At 44.7% G+C, this 10599-nt stretch overlaps 1 protein-coding gene across 1 annotated transcript; it reads right to left on the reverse strand.

Annotated features, from left to right (window-relative positions):
- Positions 1–417: 417 nt before the first annotated feature.
- On the reverse strand, positions 418–8791 carry tmc2a (transmembrane channel-like 2a). The gene is made up of 20 exons (XM_068574507.1): positions 8685–8791; positions 7599–7637; positions 7044–7479; positions 6639–6791; positions 6105–6195; positions 5940–6021; positions 5747–5853; positions 5193–5291; positions 4921–5063; positions 4432–4579; positions 4122–4310; positions 3732–3911; positions 3276–3434; positions 3013–3141; positions 2610–2677; positions 1816–2055; positions 1597–1722; positions 1412–1490; positions 767–887; positions 418–658 (listed from the first exon to the last, which is right to left on the reverse strand). The coding sequence occupies exons 1-20, from the start codon at positions 8719–8721 to the stop codon at positions 438–440; spliced, it is 2847 nt and encodes a 948-aa protein (XP_068430608.1). The 5' UTR covers positions 8722–8791; the 3' UTR covers positions 418–437.
- Positions 8792–10599: the final 1808 nt, after the last annotated feature.

The following is a 10599-nucleotide window of genomic DNA, read 5'->3' on the forward strand; positions in this document are numbered from 1 at the left end:
ATTTAGAACATTGTTTGTTTTCATATTGTCTGCATCTTCCTGCTCTATGTTTTTCATTCGGTTCTTCTTACTTGTTGTTCGCAGTAGAATTGCACAAAGTAACGCTTCCTCCCGTCAAGTTGGTTTTGCGGCTGATGCATCCAGTGCGTGTGCATGCAGAAAGGTCAGATGGACTCAGGACCCTCATGAGCAGAAGCATGGATCAACTACACAATCTTTAATCATGAATTATAAGTTACTCAAGACAAACATGAAGGTTTTTACAGCACTGTGCTGCACAACAGCCCTGTAGGTTACAGTTTAAAGAGGTGTCAAAAACTACCCCGCGATTAAACTTTGAACTTTTGATGTCAATAAGGAAATACGACGACCCAATGAAGGTCTTTTAAACTGAAACCTTGTTTTTGTGCTTGCAGGAATCTGATCCTCTTATGCTGCTATCTCGGAGGGGGCCCCCTCCCGCGGCCGCGGCCTCGGCCCGGTCCAGGACCCGGTCCAGGACCCGGTCCAGCTCCTCTCGGCCCGGGCGGCCCTCTCACTGGCCCCCGAGCGTTGGGGTTGGGCGATGCCAGAGTCACGTCTTTCTGCAGATTAACATCTTTACCGGCTGACCCGGGCTTCGTTTTCGTTGGCTTTGCTTCTAGCTCCGGCGTCTTTTCTGTTCAGACGGAAACAGCGATACATCAGCTCAAAATCTGGATTTGAAGTCACACGCGTTAGATTGGAAGTCGGAACCAGAACACTTCAATGAATGCAGTTTACTGACCAGGCCCTGGTGGAGGAGCGGGGCGAACGAAGGGCTGGTTTGGCAGCAGGTCCTCCAGGTCTTTCATGACCTGGTTGGTGCTGTCCGTGTTGTTCCTCCGGTTCTTCTCTTCATCCCGAGCCTGGACAGACAGAGAGGAGAGGGGGGGGGGGGGGCAAAGAAAGACAGGTGGTTGAGAGAAAAAAGTGAGGGCAGACATATTAGAGACATTCGGGAAGAGAGAGAAAACAATAAAGAGGAACGCAACTGTTATGTTATCGTCTATATTCTTTTCATTGTTTAGAAATCCAATGAAACATAAAACAAACGATGTGTATCCATCTCTCAGTGCGTTCCCTTCCCTGACTGTGGCTCTCAGGCCGGAGCTCATTGGTTCCTACTGACGACTTGAATCTTTCAAAAACTGTTCACAAAAGTTAACTTATAATGAATCTGTATGCTGCTAATTAGCACTGAACAGCGAGGACTGACAACGCCAGGCCTTGAGCCCTATTGCTGGTTAAAAATACTCGTAAGCTGCACAATATTTGTTGTAAGTATTTTGGCTATCTGACTCCGTTCAGCAGTCTGCAGGTCTGTGCAAACCCCCCACTCCCGTATGGATTCGAACAGTGTACATTACTCGTATTCCCATTCCCGACTCACCATCTGCATCTTCTTCTTCAGCTCCATGTTGGAGCTTTGATAGGCCTCAGACACTGAGTTCAGATAGTAGATGGCCAGTCTGTAGAGGAGAGAAGACGGGATTTGTTGTTTTTCAGTGGCTACAAAGACACAGAGAGAGTGTGTGTGTGTGTGTGTGTGTTTCATTGTGTCTCCTCTACACTCACACCATGAGCAGGACAGCTGGTATGATGAGGCCTGGGTTGGCTGCATAGCTGAAAAGTGTCCCCAAGAAGGCTGGCAGGTCCAGGTCGATTGTCTCCATGATCACATCAAACATCTTCGTCTTCCCACTGCAAACATCTGCATGGTCAACGTGTGTGTGCGTGTGTGTTTGGGTGCGTATTTACGCATCCTGTAAGAGTGTTTAGTGCACGTGCGGTTACCTAAACGGTCCGCAGTCAAATGAAGGCGGCAGGGTCATGATGGTGTAGACGACAGGTAACAGACTGAGGAAGAGGATGAGGAGCAGCAGACCCATGTAGAAGTTGTTGGACTTGGAGGCCTTGAAGACTCTCTCGTGTGGGACGTTGGTGGCCATGACAGCCCAGCACTGATAGTACATGGAGCTGAGGAGGCGCAGCACGTTGATGCCCACCAGCCCGGGAGCATAAAACGCACCCATCCTGAAGGACACAGAGCACGACGGCGTGTCATGTGATGAGACGATGCGTGACACATCATTATCAAAGCTCGTTAATTCTGTTTATTTGATTACAATTAGAAACAAAAGTCAAAGTTTGTGTGAAAATGTGTGTTATATCAACACATTTTGGCCTGAAATTAATCATTTGATTCAACACTGGTAATAGTGTTGTAAACAGTGTGTGTGTGTGTGTGTGTGTGTGTGTGTGTGTGTGTGTGTGTGTGTGTGTGTGTGTGTGCGTGTGTGTGTGTGTGTGCGTGTGTGTGTGTGTGTGTGTGTGCGTGTGCGTGTGTGTGTGTAACTGATCATTAGAGGCTCAAAAGGCATTTTCAGCACTGAAAGGAAACACAAAGTAACGTGTGTACCAAGTGTCACAGCAATCCAACCAATAGTGGGTGAAACACTAATGATGTACTCAAGGGTACTAGATACATGCAGACACAATAACGCAGGCATGTCAATTTACACACATGCACATGCAAACACACATACACAGAGGGGGGAAAAAGGCAATGAACAAATAAAGTTTCATACCAGATCATTCCTTGATTGAAAACCAACCCAAGTACATTACCGCTGATGTCAAACTCTCCATATGACGGCTGAATGTGAACCGAGTAACGGATTAGTTACTGAAAGCAGTTAAATAAAGTCCACTGTGCTGGATTTCAGGTAAGTTACTTAATGAAACCTTTAACTTTGAAAAATAACAAAATCACATCAAAAACATCAGAAGGAGAATCATTCTGATGGACGTGACCCTCATGACAATCCAGATCCTAAGACATTTCACACACAAAAATCACACAATCGTGGGCCGGCGTGACAAAAACAATCTTTTCCATAGCAGGGGGATTTCCTTTCTTACTGAGCTATGGACCAGTTTAAAAAAAACACCCTCAGTAAACCTTTTAAACGCTTCAGCTGTCAGACTCACAAATCCAGCCTCCAGGTCCCAGCACCAGCAGTAGTTGAGGAAGCGGACGATGACGGCTCTGGCAAAGTCCCCGATCAGGATGGTCAGGTAGGACACCTGGATGTCCGACACTGTCAGCTTCACAAACTCCTGGAACAACACACATTCACACATAAGATGACCTATATAATCTGGATGACTGTACTGTCAGTTATTTAATAATGCTCGCGGCTCCCGCTTCTGTGCGATACGCTAAAAGTAAACCAGTTTGTTGTTTTTCTCACAATGCCGACGGCGGTCTCCCAGCAGGGTCCTCTGATGATATCGGCAGGGTGCATGGGGGGTGGGGTGGCATCGGTGCCGTTGAGCAGAAGCGTGTAGTTGGCGTAGTACTCCTTCATGGCCCAGAGGCTGGCGTTCCTGATGGAGTCCTCTTCTCCCAGCTGCGGGACACAGAGCGAATCAGGTTAACTGTTTTGTTCCTGACAGAGAGACAAAACAAAGCGGAGTCAAACCTCTAGGGGGCCTATGAGGAAACAGAGGTTTTTGAGACATAATATGTCTCTCATTCTGGTCCAAATATTGTTTGAATGGACATATTGATTGACAATCAATTCCATCCTTTTCTTATCATCTCAAAGACATCAGTGCGGTCGCAGTTAGGAAACCGTCAGTCTGGAATGAGACAACACACACACACACACACACACACGCACACGCACACACACGCACAGCTATACCTTGGTGTTGACCTCATCAAACAGAGCGAACAGAAAGGTGTAGAGGTTCCCCAGGAAGAGGGCAAAGATGCGCCCCAGCTGCCACTTGAGGGCGATTCGTGGATGGTAGTCCTCCATCTCAGCGATGGTCTCAAACAGAGGAGGACACACCAGCCCCAGCAGAGACATGATGAGCTCCAACTGTCCAAAACAGGCAGAATCAGCAATAACATCTTCACGTCGGATAACAATTCATTGGAACAGACGTGCATTTGCCTATATTTGTCTCTCTGGCTCCGTTTGCCTTTTTACATATCTTGTCACTGCTATTTTTTAGAGATTTGAGTGACGTGTGATAATGGAAAGTCCTCTCCTGTGTTTTGTCTTGCCAAATGTACGTTACAACATTACCTCGTTCTTCTCGTACCAGCTGAGGTCCGTCCTGTTTGCAAACTCCTGAGACCTCTTCACCACGAAGTAGATGAGGTATCCGCTGCCGCCCAGGCTGCAGGTGATCAGGAAGTTAGCCATGACTCTGAGGAACCTCCGCAGGTGAATGTTCTCATCCTTCTGGTTCTCCTGCTCATCCACAATGGACTCCTGTAGAAATGATGTACAGTCAGTGGCGGCGTAGCAAAGAGCTCAAATGGGACAACCGGTGTACTGACAAATACTGCACGCGCGCATGTCTGATTCTTGTAAAATGGTGGTCGCCGGTCACCTTGAAGCTGGTGGTGATGGAGGCGTATTTGTTGTCGGCGGTCTCAGAGTTGCCGATGAGGTAATCCCAGCTGGTGAACATCTTCCAGGCAAACGTGAACTCGCCCTCGTCTCCGTCTCCACCGCCGACATCGGCGTTCTTGGCCATCCTGAAGAAGAAGAAAACAGCCTTCCTGATGGGCTTGTAGGCAGACAAACCTGTACATTATCAAAATACATGTTTATATTTGCAAATTCAAACAATTGTTTTATCCTGGTGTCTTCAAGTTCCATTTAACCCTGGGTTTGTTTAAGTCATTGCTTTGATTTTTAAAATCAAATCAATCTAACAATTACAATCGCATCCAACTCAAATAATTCTAATAATCAAAATTGGCGCATGAAGACTTTCCTGCGACAGAATTAAGATGCTGCCGCCTGGCTGAGACAGCACATGAATGAAAAGCAACCATACCAAGGCCGCCGGAGCCGGTTGCTGCGGTGGACTCACGTGCGGATCACGACCATCAGGCTGTAGCCGAAGGTGCCGATGCCGACCATGAGGTAGGACAGAGGCAGCCTGAACTTCAGCAAGCCGATGGTCCTCTGGTTGTTGTAAAAGCCGTAGAACAGGACGGAGTATTTGCAGTAACCCTAGGAAGAAAGGGACGTCATTCTTTACTTTTTGCATTTACTCTTGGACTCTTTATAGCGTCGTTTGAAAATGTATGCGCCAAAACCAATGAGGGTTGGGCTGTTTGTAACAACGCATATCAGACTCACGTTGAAGTCCATGAGGACAGAGTAGTCTTGAGCGGTGTCCTGCTCTGCTCTGGGTACAGTCTTCCTGGGAATGGACCCATAGGGAAGGCCCATCAGAACCTGGAAAAAAGCATAAACTTTTCAGTTGATGAACTGAATTTCACACGTCACTCTTCAGGTGAGCTTTGCTCCCGCCGCCAGGACCCCAAAGCTCTCACAACCTGCCCATGAAAATAAAGATGGCTGAGTCAGCGTCATCTCTTGATTGCTTTCTGATTATTGAAGAGCATTTTCGACTTACATTGAAAAGCAATTTCAGATTTAACTGAAATTATCTGTATGTTTACTGGATTTTTATTATTTTTTTTACTGAAATTAATTCCTCTGTAAATATATATGTATATATATATATATATATATATATATATATATATATATATATATATATATATATATATATATATATATATATATAATAAACAGCTTTCCTGTCTTGTTAACTATATGTGCAATGCTTTTCTTTATGAACACATTTTATTCAAGTTTTATGATTCAGTAATAGGACATAATTTTACCTCAGGGATGACCACCAGTCCAAACGTGAAACCAAAGAGGACCAGGTTCATGCCGTACATCCAGCGCAGGAAGATAAAGTAAGACGCCACAGATGACCCAAAGTGACCTGAAGACATTAAGGGGTCAGCATCTGTCCACTAGGAGTCGCCGTTCAGCTGATAAACATTGATGTGTGCCGCGAATGCAACGTACTCTCCACTTCTTTGATTTTCCTCTCCCACGGGATACAGGCTGTTCTGAAGTTCTCAAAATCCCTCTGGAACTTGATCCATTTCTGGGATTAAAAAATATACATTTTAAATGATTGATGGAAAAAACACACGCAAGAAAAAAAGATAGTTTGATTTGTGTGCTGACCTTTTTCATCATCACTTTGTATGCAAACCACTTCCTGCCTTTCCCTTTGCCCAAAGCTCCCTCGAACTTATCCACAAATTCTTGAGCCTCCCTGTGAAGAAACAAGGTCACATGTGAGATTAGAGATTAGAGTTCATTAGAGTGAGCTGTATTCATGTGTTTTCCCCATATTGATTCACTTCTAGACCCACAATAAGTTTTCACCCAAATATTTAGCAACTGCAAATTCTGCAAGTGCACATTTATAGTTTCAGACACAAAGTTGTCTGATTTGGAAAAAGCTTTTGAAATGTAAAATTCCAATCGAGGTGATCATTGAACTCATGCTTACTTTCAAAATGTCAAAATTGGAAATTTTCCTTTTTGACGTAAGATTACGGCTTCACTGTGCTGACTAAAATTAAACCTTTTATTCCACATACAAACTACAATGGATTAATTTTCATGTCAAGGGTTGATGCGAGGCTCAGAGTGTCTGGATTCGGGTGAGAAACCTGTTTCTCATGTTAGAAACCAGGACAGCTGTATGATTACTTCAGGTTTACGAGCCTCCGCTTCATCCTCCACGGCTTGTTCCTGATGGTGGCAATCAGCTTCTTCTTCTCCTCCACCTCCTCCATCAGCCGGGCCATCTCTCCCTCGGACAAGGACTCCTCCTCATCAGAGTCTGAGTTGGAATCAGATGAACTGGAGCAGAACAAGGGAGATGGAAAGGGAGAGGGGAGTTTGTTGAAGCAAACACAATTGTGAAGTATACTTGTGTGGCTGCTTCAGGACCAAAATGGTTCACGTTAAACAGAGAAAAGAAGGCTCCTTGAGCTAAATGCTAGAATCAATATGTTGATGTTCAGTAGGTTAAATGTGTATTATGGTATGTACATTTGCTACTTAGCACTCAACACAAAGTAAAGCTGAGTCTCAAAGTGTCTGACTTCTGACCTGTCGTCCTTTTTCTTCTTCTTCTTGTCATTGTCCTTGTCTTTCCCCTTGTCTTTCCCTTTGGCATCCCCCTTCTTCCCCTTACTGTCCTCTGCCTCTTTCCCTCCTTTCCTCCCCCCTCCCTTCCTTCCCTTCTTCCCCTTCCCCGCATCGCTGTCCTCCTCATCACTGTCCTGAGCTTTGCCTCCTTTCTTCCTATTGGCGGCTCCCTTTTTCTTCCTCTTGGGAGCCTCGTCCTCGCTCTCATCCTCATCCTCATCATCGCCACCCCCGCGTTTCTTGGCGGGCTTCTTCTTGTTTGCCGCCCTGCGTCCCCTTGGAGCTTCATCCTCCTCGTCTTCGTCCTCACTGGGTGGTTTTTTCCCCCGGCCTCTGCCTTTTGCGCCTCCTCTTCCCGCTCCCTGCCTCCTGTTTGGTCTCTTCTGGGTGCCCTCGTCTATATTACCACCAAAGAAAAACCCACACACAAAAACACATTTGGTGTTCTTGTTATTTGATTGTTTGACTACAATTATTTTCAAATTATTTCCATGACATGATGTTTTATCCACTTACCATCACTGCCACTCGCATCACTGCCAACCTCTATCTCAACTAGGGAAGGACACACACACACACAAAAGCAAATATGTCACTAAAGAATTGATTGTGAGATTAAGACTTTATGTCAAGTCAACATTTTAATTGGTCCAATACTTTGCGGGATGTTCAAGTAGCTGCAGAAACTAGCATCAGCCTCAACTGCACTTTAGCATTTAGTGCTAATTAGCAACTGTGAGCATGCTAAGACGGAGAACATTGTAAACATGAGGTGTTAAAAATCAGCAAGCTAGCGTTTTCATGTTGAGCATGCTAGCACGCGGATGTTAGCATTCAGCTTAACACACCATAGTGCCTAATTACAGCATCGCAGAGCCGCTAGCAAGGCTGCAGCGGAGATACAGGAACGCACTGGCCAACATTTACCAAAGAGGGAAAAGAAACGGTCATCCTTTCTGTAATTGAAACGTCTGTGCTTAATAACCCATCTCTAAGCGGTCTCATTATTCTTAGATGTTTTCTTGAAAATAATGAAAACACCTCTCTAATTATTTCCTCTGGAAAAATAACTAATATTGAAATTCAAATCATTTTCTAGAATTAAGAAGATTAGGGGCCACCCTTATTCTGTGATGGGGACTTTAAAAACGACTTGTTTTTCTTTTACTGGAAAATAATGAGTGATATATTATAGGGGGAGTGTTACATAACACTAAACTCTCTGTGGAGTTTCTGAGAACTAGTTTTACTATGAATCTGTTTTTCTCTGACTGGGTCTACAGTTTGTTTTCCAAACATGCAAACTCGCACCCTAACTTTCAGGATGTCAGCCCAACAGTGTGGGCGGAGACCAGTGGAAACAGCAGCAGAACCAGTGGGGATGGTTACATGTCAGGCTCTGCTACGTCCCTGCTTGTGACAAAAGGTCAAAAGTCACATGACCTACGTCCACACCTCTGGCATTGAAGCATTTGAGTAGTCTGTAAGTAGTCAATGGTCTTATACTTTACCCCACAAATCACCCATTTTTATAAGCTACACAACTGATATCATTCTGACCTTAAACACCAAGGAGTCCAGTCTCTCGAATCTTCAACTCACCATCATCGTTTGAAACTGTGTCTCTTCTTCTCGGCATGATGACAAACGAAAAAGAGCGTCCCGTCCCCTGTTTTTCCTCTGCAGCGCTGGCCGAGTCGACACCCCAGCAGGCTGGCTCTCCTCTGCCTTGGCTCCCCACCAGCGCCCAACTCAGGTATCTGACGGCATCGTCACTATGACGACTGCTGCATGTGACCCGCTCTCAACAGGTGTTGTTGGATAGGTGCCGTTCTGGAAACCAAAGATGATCTACTGTGGCTTTTCAAGCAGAAACGCTAGGTTATTCTGGGAGATGGGCCATATATATATATAGATATATATATATATATATATCTATATATATGTATGTATGTATGTATGTATGTATGTATGTATGTATGTATGTATGTATGCATGGGGCCACACCCATGGATCCCATCAGGCCATTGGCTCTTAAAATCATTCAGTGTGACTCTACTTAACTCGGCCTGACTAAGGTGTCCTACTTTGTTTTTCCAAAATAGTCAAAGGACTACAGTGCAGAGAGACACTCTCACTCGTCTTATTATTGGGACACACACACACACACACAGACACACACACACACACACACACACACACACACACACACACACACACACAGGGAAAGAGAGGGAGAGAGAGAGAGATGCAAGAAGACCAGGCGGCCTAAAGATTTAATGAAGGTTTAGGTTTCTCTCGGTGAGGCTCATTAGGCCAACAGTAGACACTCTGAGATGACTTTGCAGTTTCAGTATTTTTGTTAGGACATTTTTTCAAAAGGAACACAGCAGGTGTGGAGTCAGCAAAGTCTCACCGGAGACTGAACAGCAGCTACCTTTGTAGCTGAAACCGTACGGGGAACCACCTCGTACACCTCGGACAGGATCATTAAATAATAGAGTGGAGCTCACTTTTCACATCCATAATGATTCCATTACATGGTTGTCAGTTCCACGCAGGTGAGATGTGGATCACGCCCTTTCAGCCTCGTGTCGGTGTACATGCGAGTGTGCTTCAGGTGGTCCATCGTCTGCATTCCCGCCCGTCCGTTCAGGGAGTTTGGGCACGGGTCCATACGATGAGAAAGTAGTATAATTAGTGATTCCTATTTAGATCCTCCAGCCCTGTAGTTCAGCCCACAGACCAATTCTCCAGCTGAAAGTGGGCATTCGTTTGTGTGTGTGTATTAAGCTGCCAGTATGCTCCAGAAACGCTTGTTGAATAGCTTTTAGAACTTTTTAAAACAATTATACATTTTACTTTTTATGTGAACAACGGAGTGAAACGCTATGAAAGCAGCGTGTGCCTGAATCCCCATGTTTAAACAATATGGAGGCCGAGGTTTAGTTAAACCTGCGTCACAATAATATAAATTATCTCAGTGTAAATCCAGTTCTGTGAATATGTCCGTAGGCGGAGCCTCCACTGTGTAAACCCACTGCGGCCTGTGAGAGGGTCAAAGGTCGCATGAAATAGAAAACACGGCAAATACAACAGTCATATTTTCATTGAAAGCATCTGGATGTGTGTGTTGTGTCTTTGTCCAGACACAACACACACACACACATTGTCTGATTTGTCAGTTGGGTTTTGTTACATATAACAATAATATATAATAATATATAATGTTAACTAACATTGTTAAATGTGTTTTCTTTATAGATCCGTGCATTATATCGTCCATAAAACGCCCTAAGAGCAGTCTTGCTGTTCTGTTGACAAGAACTACACAAACAGCTGAAATTAACCATTTTGGTCAAATCTGGAGACGCTCGGGATGCTGACACGCATTTTTAAACACCTGCATGTCTAAAAACCCATCAGACGTTTCTATATCAATATTTCATGCATCGCCACGCATGAAACATGCATGAGCAATTAAAAGTTAATGGATTGTGTTTCACAAATGCTGCAT

This window comes from Clinocottus analis, unplaced genomic scaffold, assembly GCF_023055335.1.
Source record: "Clinocottus analis isolate CAN_PGR_092001 unplaced genomic scaffold, fCliAna1.0.p SCAF_13, whole genome shotgun sequence".
Classification (NCBI taxonomy): Eukaryota; Metazoa; Chordata; class Actinopteri; order Perciformes; family Cottidae; genus Clinocottus; species Clinocottus analis.